This window comes from Ylistrum balloti, unplaced genomic scaffold (assembly GCF_031769215.1).
Source record: "Ylistrum balloti isolate Yb309-2 unplaced genomic scaffold, AGI_CSIRO_Ybal_v1 Utg370136, whole genome shotgun sequence".
Classification (NCBI taxonomy): Eukaryota; Metazoa; Mollusca; class Bivalvia; order Pectinida; family Pectinidae; genus Ylistrum; species Ylistrum balloti.
In genome coordinates, this window is record NW_026782145.1 from 1,186,004 (window position 1) to 1,213,671 (window position 27,668).

At 34.2% G+C, this 27,668-nt stretch overlaps 3 protein-coding genes across 4 annotated transcripts; 1 reads left to right on the plus strand and 2 right to left on the minus strand.

The window, feature by feature from the left end:
- Positions 1-1,664: 1,664 nt before the first annotated feature.
- Positions 1,665-6,082, minus strand: LOC132550632 (outer dense fiber protein 3-like). Its single transcript, XM_060214724.1, has 4 exons — positions 6,028-6,082; positions 3,719-3,829; positions 3,073-3,186; positions 1,665-2,140 (listed from the first exon to the last, which is right to left on the minus strand). Exons 1-4 carry the CDS (start codon positions 6,080-6,082, stop codon positions 1,665-1,667), a joined length of 756 nt encoding a protein of 251 aa, XP_060070707.1.
- Positions 6,083-7,329: 1,247 nt separating this feature from the next.
- On the plus strand, positions 7,330-27,058 carry LOC132550635 (uncharacterized). The gene is made up of 12 exons (XM_060214725.1): positions 7,330-7,412; positions 9,161-9,313; positions 9,972-10,052; positions 11,505-11,650; positions 12,382-12,490; positions 13,153-13,260; positions 13,736-13,876; positions 14,076-14,161; positions 23,216-24,097; positions 24,546-24,713; positions 25,862-26,069; positions 26,756-27,058. The coding sequence occupies exons 1-12, from the start codon at positions 7,350-7,352 to the stop codon at positions 27,056-27,058; spliced, it is 2,448 nt and encodes an 815-aa protein (XP_060070708.1). The 5' UTR covers positions 7,330-7,349.
- Positions 18,846-21,202, minus strand: LOC132550606 (uncharacterized). 2 transcript variants are annotated; one of them, XM_060214697.1, is made up of 2 exons: positions 21,140-21,202; positions 18,846-19,313 (listed from the first exon to the last, which is right to left on the minus strand). In XM_060214697.1, the coding sequence occupies exons 1-2, from the start codon at positions 21,163-21,165 to the stop codon at positions 18,926-18,928; spliced, it is 414 nt and encodes a 137-aa protein (XP_060070680.1). In that variant the 5' UTR covers positions 21,166-21,202; the 3' UTR covers positions 18,846-18,925. The 2 variants fall into 2 exon arrangements, with proteins under 2 accessions (XP_060070680.1, XP_060070681.1); XM_060214698.1 differs by lacking the exon at positions 21,140-21,202 and adding an exon at positions 20,865-20,945.
- Positions 27,059-27,668: the final 610 nt, after the last annotated feature.

Genomic DNA, 27,668 nt, shown 5'->3' on the forward strand with positions numbered 1-27,668 from the left:
AATGGGTCTAACATTTCTTCCTGTGGAGGAATATTTTTTTTAGACTTTACTGTAACTTTTCATAGAAAAATTGTATTTTCAAGCTTAACGTTGCTTATTTCCCACTGTAAATAACTATAAGAATTATCAGTATAGGATGACAGTTTTGATGGAATGCATGTATTGATAAGGTCTATATTTAGTGTCACAATTTCTGTTTCATGACACTTGATAACTATCCTTTATTTAACCTTTATATTCGATATTGCTTATCTCAGGTGGCCTGAAAAAGAAGTTTGTCTGGACCCTACAATACTAATCACAGAGAACTGAAATGGAGTAAATTGTTAGATTTCGTTTACTTTTTTCTTTGCATTTGATTTCAGGCAAGCATTGAAATACTTCAATCGGGCTATTCACAAGATTATAGTTTTTTTTGGGAAAAAGATTATCAGAGTCAGGCTAACACTCGTCGACAGTGTTTTAACCTGCCACTTTGTTTCTGAATTTTCGTGCATCACCCATGCACAAAGACATGTTTACTAACTTTAAACGATAATGATTTGAAGCAATGTTGGGTTGCTATTTTTTTTATTCCTGTTGTTTTGGACATTTTCAATAAAATGGTTAAGCAAACTTTGAATATAGTTAACACAGTGCACAAATTTTAACAGATATTTAAATGTTACAATGTTTTTTATCAGTTAGGAAATGACATCTATCCATTTAAGACTTGAAATATATGTTCAACTTGGTTGAATTTGATACATGTACCTGGGATATGGGTTCACCTTGTGAGACTGTGTTTGATAACAAAAGTAGATCACTCTGACCATCATCTTGACCTACATCAAAGGATAAGCTTGTTAAGGTCCAATCTCCTACATTGGGTTCACCTTGGTGAGGTGGTGTGTCAGTATCAAAGTAGGTCACTCTGACTTGCATTTTGAATTTTGACCTACATCAAACGAAATGTTTGTCCAGAGTCTACACTACTACAGGTCACTGGAAGTTCATACTTGTTGTATGGGGTCATCTTGGTGAGACAATTAGTTGGCAGGGAAATGGTTGCCGTATTGTCTTGTTCTAAAAAGGTTCAAGTTGTATTAATGTCTTTTTAAAAAAAGCTGCGACTCATCATTGGGAAACTGAACACCTTTTGTTGTAACCTGATTCAGTGGTAGGGGAAACTGATTTGTATTTCATACCAGAGTCTAATTGTGTTGGATCTGCACCATCCTCATCTATTGCTTATTTATATAACTAAGTGATAATAGTACAATTTTTATCTGGGGATCGGTCAACACAGGTCACATTTTCAGCTGCAAAGTGTACAGTTTAGATTTCGTGATCAATCGTGAATCATTCATAACTACATACATGTACTAGAACAGAGAAAGAAGGAAAACAAATACCAAAGTGTTTCAATATTTATTTGGATATATATTAAGATGATAAACTTAGACCACCATACGATCAATGTAAACAGTGGTTTTATAGATCACAGAAAATCAGTGTTCATTTTTGTTCACAGGTTAGAAAGTATAGGTACAAAATCCAAAAACACCTGGTAAATGTTTTTTAAAAATTCAAATTGACATTTAAGTTATCTGTAAAATTATTTCTGATACAAAAGTATGTAAAAATATTGCACTTCAATATAAACAAAAGCATGTTCGTTAGATTCAGCATTCAGTGATCAGAGGACAAATGAACTCTGAATGGCGGATACCGAGAGAGTGCTGTGGGGGAGCCTGCTTGTTGATGCTGACTCTCTCAGGGCTGTGTTGTCCAGGACCTGGTTTCTTAGTGTTGTCTCCTGGCATGTAACTTCTGCTCCTCATTGAATACAGCGGAGCCTTGACCATGTAGCTATCTGGATGGGTTCCATTGTACTGGCCTGGCCCTGGGGCCTTGGCCAAATCCTCTAGATAACTACCTATGTCTTGTCGGCTGGACATGAAGTACGCAGGAGGTGCTGGCTTATTTGGCTGTTTATTACCAAGGACTGGAGGTAGGCAGTATTTATTGGGAGAGGGGTTCTGGTCTCTCTGTCGATACGGAGTTCTGGCAGAGATGGAATATCTGGCTGCGTGTCTCTCACCCTGTGGGTGTACCTTTTCTGGGGAGTAGGCTCCTGGGGATGGAGTCTTGAAGGTGTCTGTAATTCAGTATCCAATGATATGTTAGTTTGTAATACAATACATCTAAAGATTATATTGTTGTGAAATGTTTTCTCCAGGTTGGTAAGTACAGCATATATTTATTAAATTGTAGTTCTTATCGCAATGAAAAATTGAATTTTTGTGTCACTACAATGTCACCTTCATCAGAGAAACAGCAAGTTTGAAGCATATGGTGTATGAAACAGGAATGAAATTGACAAGAATTTTCAGTTGTATCATAATCTACATAAGATGGAATGTGTTTTGATGAGATTGCAATAAGATTAAAGTGAAAACAGGTTGAATTGGTTAGAGACACCAGGTAACAAAGTGTAGACAAATAAACTTTTATGAGATAGTATGTTGTTACATAAACTAATGAACATTTTTTTCCTTCTGGTTGTAAGACTATTGTATTCTGAAATCAGATCGCTTACATACCCTACAAACTCATTTGAATGTACACAATATCTAACAAGAAATTCAATGCAGGTGAGAAAAAAATGGCCTCAATTTATAATTCTTGGCCTCTAGTCATAATCTTGAGTTATCACGCTTGGCCTTAAGTCATATTTCATGATCTTGTCTGATTTTTTTTATTTCTTGACCTCCTGTCAGAATCCCGAGTCGTAACACAGTTTCAAGTCACAACTCCTGGCCCGAAAGTCTTAACTCTTGGACTCCACTCATAATTCTTGGTCTTATTATAACAATCTGTTTTGAGATTCTTTTACAAAAAGCACTATAGGGTTAAGTCACTGTGTCCTTGGGATGAAGGGTAAATAGTCCAAATGTCATGATACCTGCTATGTTGGTGTGTTTGGTATCTACGAACATCACTACAGCTACAGATCTAATGAGGAATGTAGAATTCTTAGATATAAGATGTAGGTAGACATGCAGTGCTGACAAAGCCTGGAAGACTTACTTGGATCATGTTGACGTCCCAACATGGAGTAGGCAGGTGTACCATCAGTTCCGTGCCGTGTAATCCTTGGATCAATGAAGTAGGCAGGTCCTGGGCTGCTATCACTTCTGTACACTGTTAAGATTGAAGTTTTCATAGTCATTCACAAATGAAAGTGAAACCACAATAACACGTACAGATTCACTGGGATTAAATTTCATGTAAAACTACAGTCCTGTCAAAATTTATCAGAAAAGATGTGAACAGATTCATGCCATTGTCAGTCACAGTTGAAAGAAGATTTTTAAATGACATGTTTATTTTAATTTTGTGATTTACTAATTTAATGATATTTTTAAAGTTTTACTAGAAATGCGTGGGTTTCAAGGGCAAATCTTTGTCTAACAATAAGTTTCTACTTAAGATATTTTAGTACTTTCATTACTCACTTTGCACCTGATATGACAGACAGGACTTGATTATAGATACAGCTAGTGTTCATTATAATGTTGATATTAATATGAACAAACAATTTTGATAGTTAACTGTAAAATAAGTTTGAATAACAATGTTTTTTTTTCACATATTTCTTCATCATAGAAATATTGCTATCTGACCATTCAACCAAATATCAAACAGCAGACTCTAAACAGAGAAAATAACTTACAATCATCATACAGTCTGCGCCCAAAGGAGTAAGCAGGTTTCATCTGCTTGGTGCAGTCATGGGACATGAACCCTATAGACGATGGGAGAGCATATCTTCCTGGACCAGGACCTGTTGGTTAGAAATATAAATGTAATGTTGTGTCTGAATTCAACTGAATACCATTTTAGATTAAAACACAGTTTTAATTGTTTACATATATACAAAATTGGAAACAAAGGTAATCTACTTTTATGTACATGTACACAGTGTAAATAATAATAATTAATAAACAGAACATAGAGAGACATGGAAGCTGTGAAAAAGACCTGGTTGTGACAAACATTAAATGGATGAAACTGTATAACAACATATGGGTGAAATATCAACGTAAAAACTTTATTTCATATCCAAGATAAATGAATAAGGCCTACTGCAGTAGTTAGAATGTTTAGGTATATCACAGAAAGAAAAGGTAGATATAATTGAAGTACTTCAGTTCATGCACATTTAGACTACATCTGACAATCAGGAGTTCTTTGAATGTAAAATTTATTGAATGAATAATAGAAGATATAAAATAGCGAGCAACAAAACTTGTTCCTGCATGGCTTTGCTGATCTCAGCTACTTTTGTAGGAAAGACTAACTACTTTCAGCAATCTGTCCTACCTTAAAATCTTAAATCTTAAAGTCTTATTTAATCTAAGTAATCTAAGTAATGGGGTTGGTGGGAGAAATGTAAGTGGTATTGCAATATGCCATACATACATACAATAATCTGAGGATGTAGAATAGATATGATGCTGTATCTCTTTGTGAAGCTATACTGAAGAAATTTAGGTTCTTGCCTTGCTCTACTTAGTATAGATACCATTTTCCTCAAAAAGTACATGACTGGTTTTTTATCAAAGTAAACAGTTTATCTAGAAGAAAGCTGTGCTACCTTTTTAGACAAATTATTTCTGATAACTTTTGAGGGGTTTTTAAAACAAAACACATGTTCAAACTATTTACAAATAAAATTCTATATTGACTGCTACAGCACTCTCTGAGCCCGAAATACACAATTCTTTTTTGCATCACTGGCATTAGAAAACTAAGTAATTTTTATGATTCTTCATTTGAATCTAATAGTATTTTTTTTTATGAAACTAAAATATGTCCACAATTTTTTAGGGTGGAAAGCCATTTTCCATTTTTCCTCCCAAAGTGCTAATCTATCCAAATCTATGGCATCTTGAAGCGATGTTATGGCCATGTATGTGATAGGATAATCTGCAAATAGTCTGATGGTGGAATTTATATCCTCAGCAATGTCATTAATGTAGTATAAAAAAATATTTGGCTCAAGGACCTAGTCTTGGAGGATCCATGATCTTACTGGGGTAAGATTGGATATTTCCCCTTCTACTATGACACTCTGGGTTCTACAACTTAGGAAGTTAGATATCCAGGCAATAGTTTTCCCAGTTATTGCATAGCCCTTAAGTTTATGGATGAGTAGTGAATGGCTCACTTTGTCGAAGGCCTTACTGAAGTCCATGATAAATACACTTGTTTGTATGCCATCTTCCAGCTTACAAGAGATGTCATCTAGGAATTGATTATCTGGTTTTCACAAGACCTGGATTGTCTGAATCCATGCTGTTAGGGATATAGAATATTGTTATCAGCATGGTTCATGACGTTACTGACTAAAATGTGTTCTAGTCATTTACACCAAATACAAGTGAGTGAAATGCAACGATAGTTCTCTGGATTCGTTTTCAGGCCTTTTTTGTACACTTGAGCAATGCTAGCTGTTCTCCAATCAGATGGAACAACCTGTATCTAATGACCTTTAGAAGATGATGTAGGAATGGGGGAAATTTTGGATGCTCGGCGTGGAGTTCATACTTCAGTGCCCCTATGCCATTGTAGGATTTTTTATGTTTAATATATGTCCATAATTTTCTCATTGGTTTGTAATCAACTGAGTCTGTAGTGGGGGTGACAATACCTTGTATGTATTTCCAATAGGATTGCCTCAGTTGTTTTTGTATATGATGCTTCAAGTATTTGAATTTTTCTTTTATGAATGGATTACCAGGTTTTTTTTCACATGTTTATAGAGTCTCTTTCTTTTATCTATTAACTTTTTTAAATCATGTGTGTTCCTTTACATTCTTATGTAGGAATTATTTAAATGTTTCCCATAGCCCTTCAGCTGTTTAAACTTTGTTTGATGACAGGTCTAAAAAGGCCAACAAAGAATTTGTTTCCAGAGGAAACTCGTGTTATTTTTAAGGCACTACATGAAAATAAAAATGCGATTGTAAAACGTTTTACCTCTCTCCCTTGCAGCTATGATGACGGTTCTCTTATCGTTTGAAATTGTTGCCATTTTCAGATTCACACTTCCCGGTTTTCAGACATTAGCAATAGTTTACTTAGCAACGCATCACGTGCTTCAAAGCCACATTCCAAATCACGCGATCCACGAGATTATGATCAAGTGACCTACCACTTCCGGGATGAAGTAGGATGAAAACATAGGAAAGAGAAAGACAAATTCTGGTAGGAAATGACGATGTCACGAACATATTCAACAAAGATCAGTTTAATTGCACGTATATCCGTATCTTTTGAGTATGTTCTATGCTAAATCATTCCATGACTTTTGGAGAAAGCAGCAGACTTTTGTGTCAAATTAGCATCTTTGAGATTGACAGCTGACAGTGACTGATATAAGACGGTTCCAAGCACAGGCGTTCGCTGGCCAGTGGAAGAGAAAAGTTTGTTTACTTTGACACCTGAAGCAAGCACATAGAATAGGCAGCAAACACACGTATATTGTCTTTTTATGTCCCACTGTGGCAAGAAACATGTACACGTGTTTTTGGTTTTGTACCAAATGAGATTTTAAACGGGTTTTCTCAGTCGCCTCATTTGTTTCAACAACACTGAAGAGTCCAGGAAGTACGGACCTTATGCATGGTACAGTTTAATACTTAATTGAACTGTATCTTATTTTGATTGAAAGATGGTATGTAGTCAATAGCCCCACCATATACTGATTTCACTGTATTTAGTTATAATTAGTGCCTTATTCATAATTAAACACTAACATAACAAGTGTTCTAAATGCACTGATGCTTGGGTGTCACACCAGTCTGTCAAAATTTCTGCCAAACATCCATAGTCACGGCCTGTGGAAACTTCGGATAATGCATGAAACATGGTGAAAGTACCATGCTGCTATGGAGCTTGGATGCAGGTATTTCTGTATTGGCCATATTTATGGTCCAAGGAGTTCTTCTGAATTGCCATATTATCAATCCTTTTCTTTTCCAGCCTAATTTCTTCTACAATTGAAACTTTTTTAATGGAAGTTAGATTTATTATTCAGTAAGGTATACATGTAAGTGAGTAGAATTTTCAAGTGATCTAACATAGATTAAGGAAATAAACTGACAGATGATGACAAGGTGAACAATTATTGTCACTGAATTCATGGATACAAGGGACTATCTATTCATTTTCTTGTAGTGTTACTGTTATTGATCACAACACACCTATACACAAAGTCTTTACTTCTCACTTGAATAGAAATGCAGAAATTTTAATTTATTTTTACAGTTTGTGATGCTGGACAGAAATTTTTGACAAAGATGAGTGACATAGCCAATTCTGCTGAATACAACAGCTTCAGGGGTACAGTTCCTATGAAAAAGGTAAAGCATTACCATTTACACTGTGAGCGCCTGTTTTGAAAATATTACTTGAAGTAATTGGTGCTGTTCTTTTGCAAAATGCATATACATTGTATATATATAAGATCAACAAATTAGAAAGAAAATTTAAATATCTCATAGAATAATTTGTTTTCACTGTAAGAATTCCCGAACTATTTTATGCGCATATTATTATGAATTTTGTTGGCTTGAAAGAAAATGGTAGACCTATCTTCAATTGTTTGAGTTGTCTCCTGTTGTCCATCCTTATGAAGTTTCATACACACTTAATTGTGTGGCAATGTTATTCTATGTCTTGATTTAACTTTTGAAGCATTTTCGTTCTTCTCTGGAAAAACAGAAACAATTGAGAAGGCAACCAATTTCCAACAGTGTTTTATAACTGGAAATGTGTCATTTCCAGTGACACGTTGGTTCTCTCAGTCTTAGAGAGCCAGTCTCTTACACGAATGGATTAATGAAAAAGTTTTGAAAAATGTATGATAACAATTAAGAAAGGATGTTCAATGAAAAATTTTTATTAAAATATTTGAACAAACTGATACTTGACTAGTCTAGAGCTAGCTTTTTACGGTGAAATGGCAGCATTCATTGTTCATAATTATGGACAAGAAACAGCCACATTGGGATTTTTATTTATAAAGAAAAATGTTCATATTGTCAGGTTTTGGTGCTTATATACACATGTGTAATAGGGAGGAATAATGAAAAACTTAAACCTCACAGACACTATACAGCTTTACTAAATAGAAATTGCAGCACACTAAGGCTAGTAAGGTGACCTGTATTCTCAACTTTTGCAGACTTAGTATGAAAAGGACTTATCATTTTAACATATACACTATGTATTTAAAGATATACAATGCACAAATAAACTTGAAATTGGTGGAATGCTGTTGATCACAAAAGCAGTTTATGACGTTTCTAATCAAGTAAGGAATAAAAAATTGTTATGTTCTCATTCACTAATTATGATAACTGATCATCGATGTTGAAATCTCCACCTATTCCCATAGGCTTTAAAAATAATATTCAGCTGATATGTTAGAGTCTACTACAGTAAGCCTAATTGTACTTGTATTATGTTCATTGTTTATAGCCTAATGACTACACTGCGAGTGTTCACATTGTCCAAACATGCAGATTATGTTTCAGAGTCAGACTTGAGGTGGCCTGATCAGTTTTTATCTCTTCAATTATACTTTTCTCATCAGGGTAAAACTTGAACCACCATAAACATCATCTGTGTGACCTGTCTCTGATGAATGTTATTCCACCATCATATTTCTTGTCTTTGGATAACTGAATGAATGAATGAATGAATGAATAAGAAAGATATCCAAGTGTATATGATGAAAAGGGCATGTTGACATGTGGTTTTTCAGTTTTCTCTGCCTTTCCATACTAATAATATACCACTTCATGCCTTTATTTCAGCCAATCATACACCATGTCTATAAGTGCCTTGGCACTTCAATCTTAAGTTAAAAATGAATATTTTGTCTTTATAATGATTGTTTTTTTTTTGTGGCATGATGAGGAGTCTTAACACCATGTTAGATAAAATTTTAAGTACATACTTATTCTGGCCTCTTGGTCTTTCAGCAGATTATTGAATATAATCATGGTAGAAAAAGATGTCCGGCTTGTTTGCTATCAATTTGACTTGCTGGATGATGTTGGCATGAAGTGTTTGCTCTATAGATATATTTTTTTGTATGTTTCAGTTCATTGTAGATGATGATCAAACTAAAGAATGGGCTTTATATGATGCTGGACCAAAGAGTGTAAGATGTCCAATGATTTGTTTCCCCCCTGCCAGCGGCACTGCCGATGTGTATTTTCGTCAATTGCTAGCTTTGTCAGCACATGGTTATAGAGTGATAGCTGTAAGTACACAAACCAAGTCAGAATGATAACTGAAATGCCTATATCCTAGATTCAGGATTTACAATGGAGTTCTTGTCAGATTTAATGGAGTACATATTAATAGTTTTAATGAAATTCCTTGAAAAGAACTTGGGTTCTTCTTCATTTCAATGTTTCAATGCTATGAGGATGGCTTGAATGTAAACTCAGATTTCTGAAGTACATATTTAGGATTAAGTTGTCAGGTGTGAAATAAATGCAATGTATGTATGGGAAACAATTTTATCACTGTTTACTATGTTAATTTGCCTACTTTTAGAAGGAGTTAGTTATTTTTGTGTGGTGGGAGCTATTGTTATTTTAGTTTTCTCTGTCACATATATTACCAAAATATTGACTTTTGGTTTTATTGACTTATGTAATCAATAAATTTGATTATTATATACATCATATTTTAAGAAATAATTTTGCTTTCATGTTTGTAACAGCTTAAGGTTTGATTAGAAGATCTGTCAAAGTAATTGATATGTAACTACAGGTAATTGATTTGTAGCTACAGGTAACTTTTATGTAGTAACAGATGACTGAAAAGTAGTGACAGGTAACTGATATGAAGTAACAGATGACAGAAAAGTAGTGACAGGTAATTATTTTTTTGTTGATTTGTAGGTTGAATATCCAGTGTATTGGACCATGAAGGAATTCTGTGATGGATTTAGAAAATTATTGGATCACCTTCAGCTTGATAGGGTAAACATTCTTGTCTTAGCTGTGCAACTTGCATAGGATTAGCTTAAACAATTACAGTCAAACTTCTAGGAATCAAAGTTTGACGATTAGAATTTCTCAATGTAACCAAGTTTTTGTCCAGTCCCAGATTTTATTCCTATACATACTTACCGCCTTATAAATCAAACTTTTCCATATATTGGAAGTTTTTTCACAGACCTTTACCTATGATAACACAGTCACTGACAACTCATGATTCGAACAAAACATTTACCTGCACTGTACAGGTATTTTCACCCAGTGGCAGAATTTCACACATTTTAACAAAGAGTGCTACCTGACAATGGGATTACAATAGCCTGCTTTCATTAGCTTTGTGTTACAAGGTTAATTAAAGACTTGACACAGATTAAATTTAACAGCGTTCTAACGTCATGATATGTAATCAAAGGTAATAGGACATTGTGTGATTTTCACCGCTGCCATTGTTGTAATGGCGTTTAGTTAGGTCTAATTTATAGAATTCTGAAAACAACCAGAGGAAATCCTATCACTTGTATGATGATTGCACTCATTCCCAAAGTGTCATTTTTCAGTTGTTTATCATAAAAGCATAAGAAACAGTGGTTTATCTGTCAATCATACGTTCTACGATTGATTCAGGCTTGACATCATCAGAACATCGACAAACACTCTTGTAATTCAATTGAAGATGTGTGATGATAGTACTTTTCATTTTTGGCAGAATACGTTATGAAAATTATTTGCTCTCTTTTGAATTAAGAAGTGCCTATAATGTTTATATATCAGTCTTAAAATAATTACTGTAACGTATGAAGACTACTTTAATAATTTGCATCATTTCACTTTAAATCAACCTGTAAAATGATTATTCTGTGTGGCATGAAGGATCAATTTCTCATTGATTTCTATTTAAAGATAATTTCTTTTTTTTTCCATGAATAAAAATGTTTTGTTTTCAGATAGAATGCATCTTTTCATTTAAACTTGTGTTTTGATATTTGCTATATATAGCCATGAACATGAAAACATTGATATAACTCACCACGCATGATTCCAAGTCTCGATGTATTGAACTTAGAAAAAATCGAAGTTTGACTGCATACTGATAATTATTACAACAATAAGTAAACATCTTATTCCATCTGTGGTGATCATTGGATATAAGTACTGTATTGTATTTTGTTTCTGTATAAGACTGAAAGTGACATCAAAGTAGAAGTGTTTTGTTTTATTGATCAGGTATATTTTATACACTTCCAGTTACATTTCTATGCTATTCCAATGTTCACATTAGATTTCCAATGTCCAGCTTGACCACTCAGTTAATGTGGGAAACCCCTCTCAAATATAGCGTTGATAACACTATGTGACAGGTTTTAAAATGCTGCAACATTGAACATCTATCATCACTAATATTAAATAACAATGAAAAATGATTGATTTTGACAGGTTCATTTATTTGGATCCTCACTTGGTGGATTCCTGGCTCAAAAGTTTACAGAGTTCACGCATCTGTCTCCTAGAGTTGCTTCACTGATTCTATGTAATTCTTTTTATGATACATCAATATTTCAACAGACCAATTCAGCTCCCACGTAAGTGTGTATGTATATGATTATAATTAATAGAGACTCTGGTGTTGTGTATACCAATATTAATGGGAATGGTGAAGTTTGTTTAGATATATACGGATGTACGGATTGTACCAGATGGTTAGGAATCAACAAACATTTTTGGCTGTAATGTAATTCTGTGTTCACTAAGCTTAAAAATAATGTGATGAGGTGGTAAACAGATTATAGGGGAAAAAAATTACACAAGATGATAACAATATACTGTAGACGATTCGGCTATGCTTCTGTTTAACACCTGATCATAAGTGTGTGAGATTTTCTGGCCCCTCCACTTCCTGTTAAATACTGGCCCACTACAGTTTATTTAGATTGCCTTCTTGACCAACCACCTTCATGTAATCAGAGACATATATTGCACATATGTGATATATACGTCTCTGATGTAATCAACACAATGTCACACTCAAATCTGGTTGCTGTTATAAGAACTTATAAGAATTACCAGTCTGAAGAAAATGTTCTGAAATGTAATTTTTGACATTGATATAGAAATTAACGCTTAGACTTAATATTGATGCCAGTGATACATAAAGCTGTTTATGAAATGTAAAATGCAAAAACGACCTAAACAGAAACATGACAGAGTTTAGATATCCATATTAATATCAAACTTTAGTGATTATCACTATTTGACTTCATGATTAAAAAATTTCTATATGAAATAGATGTAAATATACATTTCTTTTAAATAGATTCTGGATGATGCCTGCATTAATTCTGAAGAAAATGGTGATGGGAAACTTTGAGAAGGGTCCATCTGATCCTAGTATATGTGATTCTGTTGACTTCCTAGTTGAGAAGGTAATAACTACACATGATACGAGTGCAAGGAATCAAAATAAATATATTACTGTTGTTTTTCTTGGCTTTGAAACTGGTTGAAGTATACATACTTGGGCTTGTCATGAGAAAATTTTGGCAAAATTAGGTCTTACCTTCAGGTAACATGTGCCATGTATGTAATTGGGAGGTTTGCAATTTTCCCACTTGTTATAAGATGAAGAAAGATATTGTTTTATAAGACACTGACATATCAGTTGTAGTCAGTTCCATGCTAACCATGTAATTCAGCTTGGTTACTTTACATATTTTTTCCAGTATGATCTGTTAACAAAGATAATATACTTGATACCACCGATGATTTTTTGAAATTATTTCTTTTACATTAAGGAACTATAACAATACAGAGACATACAACAAAATGTCTGATATGAAATGCATACAAAGATATTAATTTTCTTGATACATAAAACATCAGTTTTATCACTATCATGGACAATTGATTTTGATGATAAATATAGCTCAATAAATGTCCATTAACTACCATTGGTTAATGGACATAAGAATTCTAGGATTAAGAGTACCCACAAAATCGATGAAAATAAATGCACTGTGATAATTAATGATTTCACAGAAGCCATCAAAACCTCTCAAAATGTATTGTTGTCTATTTGTATCCATAGCTGGATAACCTGTCTCAGCAGCAGCTAGCTTCTCGTCTGACATTAAACTGTATGAATTGCTATGTAGAACCGCAGAAGGTGTCACAGGTGCCCATCACCATCTTGGATGTAAGTATAGTTTTGGTAGTAAAGTTGTTAGTTTCACTGGTCAATTTTTAAAAATCAGATAATATATTTGTAATTTGAAAATACATTTGTTATGATATACAGCAATGCATTTGTTTACTGTTTTGAGTTGTTTTAAATTTTGTTATGGTCTACAGATGTCTTAAAAGAAGCATGAACCGAGAGAGAAACAGAAATTATGTTATAATGAGAACCATCAAATAATGTTGTCATGTTGTGTTAGGTCATAGGGACCTTGACCCCAGAATCACTGGTGTAACTATGTATATAGACATTGATCACAGAATAAGATTATGTCAAATTATTGACCCAGAATCAGATGTACCAAGGAATTGTTCCATTTGTCTAGTTATAAATGGAATAAAGGGTGAGAGGTTTAAGTGTGAATCTGTTGTAAATAGAATGTGATGAAATTGAAGTTTTATAAAATTTGAAGTTATATGAAATTTCCATCTAGGTATTTGATGACTGTGCCTTGTCCTTTTCTGCACGAGAGGAAATGTACAAATGTTACCCAGATGCCAAAAAAGCCCATCTTAAGTCTGGAGGAAATTTCCCCTACCTAAGTCGATGTGATGAAGTTAACATTTTTATACAAGTAAGAGTATTTGATATTATTGTTGTTCCAGGGTTTTTTTTTCTGTCATTTCTCACAATTAAGTGATTTAAAAAATCCTTACCGTAACTCTGCATATGCTGATCCAAATAATTTCTAGTTACCCTTTGTTTCTTGTCACTTTAATCACTTATTGCTGTCTTCTGTTGATCACTTGGTCCTATATCAAAACCTGTTACAGATTCACCTGAAGCAGTTTCAGGGAACTCGGTATAATGCCAGTGACAGTGTCCTGCTGACAGAAGAAGATGAATCTTCTAGAGAATAGTTATAAATGGATGTGAACTAATTAGCAGGGACCAAATCAATGGATGAATAACAGAGAATGTGCCATTCTTTAATAGAGGCCATGGATGATGTCAGTGCAGTAACAATGTTCATCACTCCTTCAATATATAGAGACATACAGTGATACAAAGATGCCAGGAGTCTATTTGATGTAAATAACTATTTTGAAATAGCTAAATCCCATTTCATACTGTCACAATTAAAACATGGATTTCATTTTTTGAACAAACATAGGCGCTTTTCAATTTGGAAGAAACTTGTAGGAATGTGTGAAAGATGTGAAGGGTGTCTAGCAATGTTCTTATCAGCTACTGATGTATTAAATAGTGTTTATTTTATATAAATGCTTGAGAAGCCATACCATTAAGTTTTATGTATTGGGTTTGAATATGATTCAACCTTTTATGATGTATTTGTAGTCACACTTTTATTTGTCAGGGTGAATGTCATTCAACAGATTTAAGTACCATGATATGAGAATCTGAGGAAGACCTTTTTTTATTTCAATACTTAAATAATAGCTGTAGATACATTTACTGGATTGGTTCTCTTTTATGTTGCATGTACCAGTTGAAAATGATGTCAGAATATTTTTATATTGAGAGATATGGAATATTTCAAGGTTTGTAAATATTAACTAACATGTGTAGATCAAAACCAGAATTTCGTGTAAGGTAATCATCTTTTAATGACAAATAAGTGGAAGTCTGTCGTCTTTCATTTCCCCTATATCATTCCTCTCCCAGAGTCGTCATCCAAAACCTTATCAAACCTTGTAATAACTGTATATTACTAGTCTGTTGTGAAAGTGATAAAACAGTGATGTATGATGGGGACCATATAGTTCTCTGTTAATGTATAACTTGTAACGTGTATATCTGACAGGTGTGTCTGGTTTTGCTTGTTTTTGAAGGTTTGGTCGAAAGTTGTTTGTCAATAAAATAGAAGGGATGGATAAACGGGGTTGATGTGGCAAATCTTATAGTCTTTCAATACTTGCAGGTTTATGGGATCATTTGTTAGGGAATTTGACATTAATATGTGTATATTTTCATTATATGCTGACTGAACCTACCACAGACTGTGCTGTAAATGGCCTTGACTCCTGCGAGAGGCAGTATCTTGATGATAATATTATTGTGAATTTATCCAAATTTTTGAAGTATCTGGTTGTTTCATTCATTAGCAATATAAATCTAAAACAAAACCTGAATTTCACTTTTAATTGTCAATACGAATAAAGATATATTAAAGTACAAAAATGCTATCTGTTGTTAGTCTCTTAACTTAATTATGACCGTATATAAGTATAATGTTTTAAGTGTGCATTTGAATTGTATGACGTCTTCTATTAAAGAATGAATCAATGTGTCATCATGAAAGCCCCAGAATATTAAGATGATGGCCATTGGTCATTCTTTCACATGTTTGTGTTTATTAATTTATATTTTCCATGAAATATACGATATTGGAGCAATGATTGCATATCATGTAAACCTTTCTGAATCGACTCAATCAGGTAAAATTTACTCTTTTCATACCAGCATGTAATAATTTTAGAACATATTGAGAAAAATTCCTTGTCGATCGTTGTTTTGGAAAAGATTTTCATAGTTTTTTTTAATTGAAGCAGCACTATGAAATTTCTTTCATATTGAAGAATACTCGTACCTAAAATTTGTCCATCATTGTTGATCCAATATTGGTTTAAATTGAACACTCAATTATGTGTGTTTTTATATACATTTTCTTCTAGTTAGAAATTTTATTATATTTCCAGTGGTGGAAAGATTTACATTCTTCACAAAGAGTTTCTTTTGCCTTTTGACAGGAAAGGCAGTTTTTCTATGGAATGAGTGTGATGATTCATAACAAAGTAGTTTGCCAACCCCTATTGAGTTTATATATATATATATATCATGCATTATCAGTAACTTATAATAGACATATATGGAAAACAGAGCTAAGATTATCCCTACGGTCCAGTCAATTAGTCTCACAGAGTTATGAGATTTAATAATGCATGCAGAAGTTACTGTTCAATTGCGTTTACCAGATGGTACACCGAAGTAAAGAAAGGCTTACACATTTTGGGGATAAGTGAAATGGATGTGACCTCACTATTTTACAACTGCTGTGAATGGCTGTTATTGAATACCCAGGTATTATATTGGGATGTTGAGGCTCTACCAAAACGACGGTTGTAGAAAATATTTCAATTATCATCATGGCCATATTTGCATTTTCATTGTGGTGCTGTTTCACCTTCTATATTTACATGGTTTCGGGGTCATACTTATCAATATTATACCTGTTATTTGTATGGTTTAGTCTGTAATGAAAATCTTTTCCATAAGATACATCCTAGTCAAGGTTCAAGTTTGATTTCCACTAAGACTCAAACTTTGGTGCTTTATCAATAGAGCTGAAGAGCAGTTTAGTTGAGCCATTTACTGTACATAAAGAATATTACAATGTAAACACAAACACTGTATTGTTATGTACCATTGGTAAATTATATTGCATTATTAGCCAAAACCTAGCTTCATATTATGTACAACATTACTGAATAGAAAATGGTACTTTCTTCACTGTTTAATTTTAGTATGCTGTTCAACTGAACAATAAGCATTTCAAAAGTCACTTTAAGTAAATATGTAAACATTGTACCATTGCTGATTGGATGAATAATTAACAAAAGTGTCATAACTTGTCACACTTGGTTGGTGCTGATTTGGCTTTCAAAGATCAAAATAAGATCACGGATATTCTGTATCATCATCTGGATAACATAACACTGGAGAAAACATTGAAAGCATGCTTAGTTAATTGACTTTAACCAGATTAATAGCACTTGTGATATATAAATTGTATGTACTAGGTATGTTGATGGATGAATGTGGCGTTTACCTCTTCCTGTTACATATCCCTAATAATATAAATGATTTTATGGAAGCAAACTGAAAAAATGTGTTGCATAATGCAGAAATGGCCCAGTGAAACGTATTTGTATATAAGGGATTTGTTAGGTTTATTTGATCTCTATTTTTTTAAAATTTTTTTTGTAGTGTATGTTGCTTTATTGATATGTAACATTTATGCTAATTAGAAAGGAATGGGTGTTTTTCATCTTTAACATCAGTCAGGACATAAAACTTTTCAACAGAGGAAAAATATGCTTTCATAATACTCAAAAAAATTCTTAATAAGAATGGGTCATGAATGGCTGCACAGAAACATATACTGTTTCATCATCTAATTATGAATTCTAGATTTTTATGCTGTAGGAACAAAAAATGGTGAAATAAAATGGAAAATCTGATTTGAGGTTTTTGTTTCTATTGTGTTCATATGAACAAGGAGTGCAAACAGAATCAGATTATTGGTGAAGATCAGAGGTTCATGGTTCAATGCTCCCAAACTTTGGAAGTTTATTTCCCGGTAGGCTAAGAAACAGTGTTGTCATGGTATGTAATTTTGGGGAAGAAAACTTTAACCCAGTTTGTGCTGGATGGCATGCAACAGGCCTCCAGTGTGTTGTTCAGTGAGGTGGCTACCAGCTACTACAGGGAGTCCACTTGCTGTTGACTGAGCAACAAATGCCACAATCAAATAAATCATACTGTAATTTATAGTTTTATACTGCATGAAGTCCTTTTACTTACTTTTGTGTCATCTTGTGTATTAATAGGCTAATTTTTCTAAGTTTGTACACTCTGAGAGGACATAGAAATCACTTTTAACCTTTTCCCAAATTGCATGACGAACCTGTGTAAAAACTTTGAAACTGGTCTTGGGCTTGCTGTTAAGGCCATCTGATACGAAGTGACCTATTACAATCACCTTTTGTATATTGTCTTGCATCCATGAACAAATTTTAAAATTTCAATTAAATTTTGCAGCATATACAAGGCAAAAGGTGAACCCAAAGTGTTAATTATATGGTTTCCACATGCAAGAGGCCTGAAATGTGTGGCAAAAAGGGTAAAATCGTCTAAAATTAAGAAAAAAATAAAATCTTTACAAGTCCCAGATTTGATACTCTTCATGGATGAAAGTGCTTTACTGTTATTGTGAACTCCATGACCTCAAGGGTCCCTATTTGAAAAAAATCAAATTGGGTTAGGTTATTAATATGTGTTGGTACTTTGATATCATGCACCTTTTACATTCACATCACATTCACAATGAAAATCAAGTTACCTTGATTTTTTCACAAGATGATTTCTGTGACATGTCACAACAACAAAATTAAAGTTTATACAACTCGGCAAATAGTTTTAATCATACAAGATTTTGTGTCTAGCACTGAAGAGAAAGCTGAATATGTTGACACTCTGTGCCTAGTTTTGATAAAATAATGACATTTTTCAATCAATTCTCACAGATATCACCGACAGTTGTATAATGAACAAAAATGGTATGTGTAAAAGTTGATCTTCTTAAACTTGATTTTCTGGGTGAAGGATTGCTCAAGGTTTGCTGATGATCAGCGGGATTGACGCGCAAATTCTGTAAATGAATTGTACCATAAAACTGTAAAAAAATATCTCAACATGAATTTATATTAAAAGAATTGTAATCAGTTTATGAAAAATGCTGATTTGTTATTCCTAAAATGAAAAGAAATGAAATAGATTTTAAAGTGATTTTCAACACTAGAACGTACAATCACACATTTCTTTTATTAGCACATTTTACAAGCACTCTACATGCATCATCACATCCTTTGAATGAAATCTTTCAAGCATTATGACGGCTTCGGAGTGGCTTAGGTATTGATACTTCATGTCTTAGTTCTTTCTTTGTTTTTGCATATTTAGGTTTGACAGCTAAGAAAGAGTCGTGCCCTGTCAGGTTATGTTTTCCTTTCAGCAATCTGTTGAAAAGTCTTCTGCGTCCTGCTGGTGACGCTAGTGCAGTCTCTAAACCATTCTGGTGTAGACGTTTCCAGAAAGTTGGTCTAAACTTTCCACGTTTCTTTATATTACATTGCCTCTCTGGAGGAAGAGTCAGACAGCGATGAGGAATTGACCACGGTTGCTGGACAGATGTCAGTCCTATTGAGGTTGGGTTACTGCTGACATGTGTAAAACATATTTGTATCCTACTGGTACAGTTCAGGAGGCTCCTGAAAAGAGTAAATCAAAGTACTAAAAAAAAAGTTTGTTTTCCTTTTCATTTTTTTTGAAAGAGGGGCAGATAGGTGGCTGATGCTATACTATCTATACTGAGGCCACTAGTTATGTATCACCCACCTATCTGATTCCATACTTGCTCCATTTATTGCACTTTTCATTTAGTTACTATATCTGCTTTCCTTCCTATTTCAGATTGGCGCTGTTTATTAGCTCTAGTCCGGAAGAAGAAATTTTCAATTTTATGGGACAACTTTTCTTTGGGTCAGTTGATGAATCTGGGGAGCATTTGACCATATTCAAAATTATACAATTTTTTTTGTATATATATATTTTATGCATTTAACTGGCGTTTATTATTGAATTATTTTTTACTGAAACCACACATACATTTAACATATTTTTAAAATAAATTTTCATATTTTTAATCAAACAATGCCTCATTTAGAATGTGGCCAAGATGAACCAGTAGACTTCTTTCCTGGGAGTGTGACATGCAATTATTTTCGTTGCATTCACATTTACACTCAGTGTCTAGATTGCAAAACATACCGAGATATATATATATATACACAACATTTATAACATTTTAATCACCATCTTACATACAACAACTTGGGATGGTTTGTTTTGTCAATTATAAAGGGCCTTTGGCATCCATGGGCCAAAGGTATTATCAAGACACCTAAATTTACACCAACATTCTCACTTTAGATTCATAACTAGTTGTTTTATGTTCTATGTATGTGATGTAATTTATATAATATTTGTGTCTTGATAAACGGGCAGGTTGCCCTGAAAATTTGACAATTTGCTTGTTCATACTGTTGCTATTACTTCATTGATCATATATCTATTCCACTAATATGCATCCAACTAACTTTGTTTGTTAGGATCCAGTACCAATATTGGACTAGTCCTTCTAAATTACTTACTAGATTCTATATATATATACAGATTAGCGAGACCAATCTATAAATATCATATGCCATTCCATACTTATATACCACTTTCTTCATACACAAAGTCTATGAGAGTCCTTGACACTTTGAATTTAATGTAAGTCCTAGTTTTATAACTAAAGTATCAATTTTAAACTATTGATTGTTTTTAAAGGTGAATAATTAATTACATTATATGATTATTTGATTCTGAAGTATAATTAAAACCTGCCGCACTAATCCCCACTTCGAAAACCACACCATTCCCAGATCTCTTGCTCCAATGTAACCTCTCATCCTCCACTCGTTTCCACTAGTATCCTGGTCTCCACTAGTTTGTGCTTGGAGTGGTCCACGACACAAATGTGCAGTGTATCAAACCTGTAATCTGTAGTTTACTAGTCTGACACTCTACTATTCAAGCTCAGTGTAAATTCCCTCTAGTACAAAGCTTGAAGGTGACTTTGTCTTTACCAGGTATGTACAATTTATAGCTGCTATATGATATGAGCAGTTATGATTTGTCTTCTTATAGTTCTTCAAAACAACTGTTAAAGGTCACTTTACATGCAATATTTGATCAGGAGTATAGGTCGATGATACCTGGTTATAGAGATCATTGAGAGTGGGAAATTCTGAAAATATCGTAATTTTGAAGCGGTAAGTTACATATCTGTTGCTGAGGTCGTTAATGGAAGGGAGATAATCGTATCGGCTACTTATATCAGAGACATATATAACACATGTGATATCATATTTTGGTAATGATAAGAGGACTGGCGGTGTTGGACAGCTATGTTGTGTTGATTTTAACTCCATGCTGTTTAATGAATAACCAAAAATAAGCTTATTACGACTTCATTAACAATAATTGATACCTTAGGCCACTTATCATAAATGACATCGCTTCGCTTCTTTAGATGCAGCACACAGCACACGGCTTCCGGCGGAACTGGACGTCTATATTATTCCGCACCATCGAAGATAACCTTAAAAGTATGAGATGTTAAACCATGCAGATTATAAGGTGTATCTATATGTGTAGTAAAGTGATTATGGTAAACTATAAACGAAGAAGTAGTTACAAGAGTTAAATATCACTTTAGGTGATATATTGTAGAGTACTACATTGCGTAAACGGCACTATTTCCTTTGATGAGAGTTATTTGGCATACTTCCATGGAAAATATAAACAAGTAAGCATAACATAGTTTAAGCTCAAGATAAGTGCTCTTATACTACAAGAAATTACAATCAGGATTATTACGACCATGAAAATATTCTCTATGTAGTCTTATTTTATGTCTTTAATGCATATGTCTTACGTTAGTCCGCAATCATAATGCAGGATACCGTCGACCTGTCTTTCCCTAGCTTGAGGTTTGAATAGAGAAATCTCTACCCGATGAGATTCAGGACTATCTTGCCAGAAGGTTAGATTGTCGGGAATCTCCTCCATAGATGTCTTATATCCTGCCCTCAGAGTTGGGTATGCTAATTTTTCTACGCCTTATCTCAAACATGCTATAATAGAATAACGACACAATTATCAGACTGGCACAACTACTCGTATGGGTACTGTACACATAATCCTGCATTGTCACATTGGCTAATGTTAAAAAACATGAACAAACTCTTTATTTGTGTGTTTCTATATCAGAATGACTGCATTTTAGTAACTAACTGATTACTCATAGCAATAACTATAGTGAATCCCTCAATTGCATGACTATTACCCATGTGAGGGGTTGTGCCAAACCTGAATATATGCTGACAAATATAGAAACTAAACCAGGCAAATAATGGCTAATATTTTTATTTTTAACAATTTGTAATCAACATTATATGCATTTTGTATAGATAAATGTAATGATAATTAATTGCCACAATATGCATTTAAGATTGATTTGTATAAACAAAAATGATCAGATACTGTCTCACAATAATGTTAAACTTATCTTAATCTGTCAACACCAATCAGTCATGTCTCTCACATCTCAAATAAACAACTTCCGGTTTGGCATGTGTTTATGTACTGTGAATTCTGGCTGTCTTACACTGACAAGATTTTTTCATGTGTCTGGGGTGTAGGATATGGATATTCCACCTAAGAGGTCACAAAATGTCCTAAAACTTGAGGATTTTCCAATGGTTTTACCATATTTTGTAACTTAGAGGGTGAATAATCACTTCCTGCACCCAAAATATGAAAGATTATTGTTTTCTCACTTCCAATTCTAAGATATTGAAAAATTATTAGCATCTGACATTGACAGTGTACTACCAAGAATGCCATATTGCACAAAAATCTGATTTTGTTTTATTATGTAATTTATCTGCAAGTTTACATAAATGTATTCTCTGTACCTAGATTTGGCAAAGTTTGTCCAGGAAAATTAAATAAAAATACAGACAGTCACTGCAAATAACTATTTGTACACATGTGTATATATCATGCGATGAAGTAAACTGGGAAGGGGAATATCACATTTCTATGCGTGTGTGCATGCCTGTATTGCATGGGTGGATGTGTATTACACAGCTGGTAGAAATGAGAGAAAGAGATATCTTACTCTCATTGGAAGCATGGATATTTCTGTCTGACTGGGTAGAAATTATGAGATTTGGGAAATATTCTTGTGATCAAGGTAAAAACATTCCATTTTCAATTTGAAAATTCAACTGTTTATGATATAATAAACCATGCCAGTTTTGCATCATATGGTGAGTATGACTTTTATATGAGTTGGCCGTATTAATTTAGTATGTGTTGTCCACTTGTGAGGATGGCTTTGCTTGGGGATGGGTTTAAATAGCAGTATTTAGTACTTAGTATTACAGTAAATGTGACATGGTACATAATTTTTTTTTAATATTTTGATAGGTGTTGGATGATGGTAAAATGTCTTGTCAGCTGTAACAGGGACTGACTGTATGACTTGCTGCAATGCTAGCCACAATGTTCGTATTTCACCAGCACCTGACACAAATCCTGATATTATTGAGATACGGAAAGGCCGTTACCTGAGGATTCAGCATTTCAATAAACGAAAGAGAGATGGGAGATTTGAGAAAGAAATGCAGATGTTCATGGAGTATAAACGCACAGGGATGCTCCCAAATATTGCCACACATATGAGTATACGAAGGACTAATAGCAAAAGAACATCTGCCCATTCCACTCCTGACAAAGGCACTAATATTGATCAGGTGTCCCATTCAAACATTCCCAACGAAGTACCAGCTGATGCAATTAATAGTCTTCCTAATGGTAGCACAAACAATGAACGACCATTGACAGAAAAGAGCATAACCAGTGGATATTCTGTACAGACTCCTAATAGAGGTCTTTCACGAACATCTCATGCAGAGACTCAGAGTGTCATGTCCTCATCAAATGTAACTATATCAATGGACCAGCAGGTTAAACGTATAGATTTAGGACATATTGGTAAGACAAATGGACCTACGATTGATGAAGGCGGAGAGTCTGACATGTCACATAGTAAACAAAGTCTCGCTGATAAATCACCATTACACACACAAGCAGCAAGTAAATTCAGTGGAAAAGAGATACAGAACAATGGTATAGACACAGGCATGGTGCTGTTTTTCATTCATGGTGTTGGTGGATCATCTGATGTCTGGAAGTCACAGATAGAGTACTTTGCTGAGATTGGTTACGAGATTGTATGTCCAGACATGATTGGTCATGGATTGAGTTGTGCTCCAGACAGAAAACAAGCCTACCATTTTGATGAGATTCTTGCAGACATTGACGAAATCTTTGACAAATATTGCAAAAGAAAGAATGTCATTGTGGGTCACTCCTACGGGTAATATTTTGTTATTTTTATTAACCTGTTACTATTCTGTGTGGGAGGTTAGTTCCACATCAATGCAGTAGAAATTGTCTATAACTTAGCACTCTGTTTACAACCCTTATAGGACCTTATCCAGTGCATACATGTATCTCATCACATATTTTTCTGTATGATATCAAATTTCTAAGACTTGGTACTACTTGTCTTTAAATAAAAATGTCTGAATCTAAGGCATCACCCATATTTTGGAATCAGATTGCAAATTGAAAATAAATCTGGTTTTATTTTGTTTTCGAGTATGCATGCTATAAAATTGTATCTATAATTTTAACATTATTCAGCAAACTTATGTTGTGAAATATTTTCTCATGAAAGTTTACCCAAAATAAAAGAAATGACAGGTGATTTACCTATTCATTGTGTGTATGTGATCATTCTAGACTAATGGTTGATATTACAGATGTGCATTTGCGACAGTGTTGGCCCGACAGCGTTCCAGTCGTATCCACAAACTGATACTAGTGAGTGGAGGAGGGCCAAATCCTCTTGCGCCTCAGCCCGGTGTCTTCTCCTTACCACTGTGTATGCTGTCCTGTATTAAACCTTGTCTTTCTTGTTGCTTTCAACGGTAATACATTTTCATAGTTCACAGAAAAAGACGATTACTATATTTCTTTTCAATAAGCCCATCATTATACATAGATGAAAATACTAATTCATTGTCCTTTATTAAACCTACTTCTGGAGTTAAAAAAGTAATTTGTTGGTCCCCTGCTCTTATTTCAGGATTAATATGGTGACCTATCTATAGTGATTGTTGTTTTTTGGTTGTTGTGTGTCAACTTTTTCTTGTGAACACAATAACTTTAGTAAATATGAACTGATTTTGGTGAAACTTGATATGCAGCATTATATCAATTAGACTTCACTTTCGAGTTTGGCAATGAGACTGATTAGATTGTAATTTTTTTGATTTATGGCCCTTGAAAATGTGCTTACTATTGAACTTTATGAAAGCAATCACTTTAAAAAATATGGTATACAACCTTATATCAATAAGATCTCAAATGAGTTTAACATCTGGATTGGTTTGATCACAATTTATAGAGTTAATGCCCTTTGAAGTTTTATTACTATGTACCTTGTGAACACAATAACTTGGGTAAATATGAACGGATTGTGATGAAACTGGGTGCACAGCCTTATATTAATAAGATCTCAAATTACTGGACAGTGGGATTGATTCAATCACGACTTACTAAGTTATGGCCCATTACAGTTTTATTACTACATATCTTGTGAACTTAAACTTGAGTAAATATGAACAGATTTTGATGAAACTTGTCATGCAGCCACATATTGGTAAGATCTCAGATGAGTGTGATAATGGGATCGATTTGATCATAATTTAAAGAGTTATGACCCTTTGCAGGTTAATTACTATTGAACCTTGTAAACATGATAATTTAAACTGATTTTAAAAAATATTGTATGAGCCTTATATCAATAAGATCTTGGATGAGTTTTCTGTTGAGATTAGTCAGATAACTTTTTGGCTTATGAGTCTCTACTTATAGTAGTTCATATTTTAGGTTATTAATCCCTGTTATAAGTCATAAGATGCCTCATAGGTTGATAATCTAAACCTCAGCCATCTAGGTTGGCAAAGCAGATACATAATCATGTATTATAGTTATGTCAATTTGAAAATCACATTTGCCTCATATTATATAACAATAGTTGAACAGCTTTCAGAAAAACTAATTTCTTTTTTAGGAGAGCTTTTAAGTCGGGATCTGAACTACCAGTATCAAAGGAAACCACATTTGCCATTCCAACATATGTACTTAGTTACATCATGAATGGTCAGTTCTGGCCAGATGGCGATGACATGTATCACAGCTGGATAGCAGTCAGCACTCTTCTGATTTACGGGCGTCATGACATATTTGTCAGTTTGCAGGAAGAGGAAGAAATGAACAAGGTATGATTCTCTACCATGACAAAGACCAAGATTGAGCAATTTTTGTAACATCCTCTCTGTTATCAGGATGTGATTTGTGTATTTCTGCAGTCATTGACACCCTGAAACTTTGATGTTATTTCATAGTAGGCTCACCTAGTTGAAGAATAGATATTCTTACTTCAAGATTTATGATAAAATGTGATAATTTCTGTAATGCAGACAAAGCCTGAGGAGATCATTTTCACTTCATTCTTTTTCACCTGTCATTGACAGTCAGCAACAAACCTAAATAACAGGTTTTTGCTGATATACTTGTATTTAAGGTTACATTCTGGTTTAAGTTGGATGGTATTGTTCTACTTGTGTTTAACATTGATGTTATTGAGGTAGATTGTAAAAAAAAAATTTCACCTGACGTGTTTCAACTTGTGCTAAACTCTCTATGTTTATCTTCGTGACTGTCAAAGCAGGATTGCAAATACATGTTTCATGAACATTTTCTTGGTATTGTTATGTAAGAAACACATGTTCATGACCTTAGAGTAAGGGAAGAAACTTTGATTGATAAAAATGTCTTGCATGATGATCCACAAGAAAGAGCATTTATAATTCTGATTCCATAGGAACGTAATCAATTCAAAGTCAGTTGACACATAACTGTTCAATCTTAAGTGAAGTGCATGAATGAAAATCTTTTGCTTTAGGTTATCTATGGATCCAAGTTGGAAGTAGTAGAGCGGGCAGGGCACATGGTGATGATAGAAACCCCTGACGTGTTCAATCAGATTGTTCATTCTTTTATTGATGAAAACTGGGCCCCACTAAGCTCTAGTCAACAGGCTCCTAACACAGAAATGGACGAGGGGTCCAGTTCCTTGCCAGAGAGGAGTCAAACTCCTTACACTGATCGTTTACCCAGCAGGGCTAGCCATCTGTCCATCAGATCAGCTAAGTCCACCAAATCCACCAAGTCCATGCCCAGAGGAATGCTGTCTGTGAGAAGCTAGCTGGAATCAGTACATGCCATGAGGAATGCTGTCTGTGAGAAGCTAGCTGGAATCAGTACATGCCATGAGGAATGCTGTCTGTGAGAAGCTAGCTGGAATCAGATCAAGCCATGAGGAATGCTGTCTGTGAGAAGCTAGCTGGAATCAGTATATGCCATGAGGAATGCTGTCTGTGCAAAGCTAGCTGGAATCAGTACAAGCCATGAGGAATGCTGTCTGTGAGAAGCTAGCTGGAATCAGTATATGCCATGAGGAATGCTGTCTGTGCAAAGCTAGCTGGAATCAGTACAAGCCATGAGGAATGCTGTCTGTGCAAAGCTAGCTGGAATCAGTATATGCCATGAGGAATGCTGTCTGTGCAAAGCTAGAGGAAAATCAAGCCATGAGGTATATTTTTATTCAGTATATGCCATGAGGAATGTGTGCAAACATGTACAAGCCATGAGGAATGCTGTTGTGAGAAGCTAGCAATATATATGCCATGAGGAATGCTTTTGTTTGGAATCAGTACAAGCCATGAGGAATGCTGTCTGTGAGAAGCTAGCTGGGATCAGTACAAGCCATGAGGAATGCTGTCTGTGAGAAGCTAGTCAGCATCATTGCTCTGAGT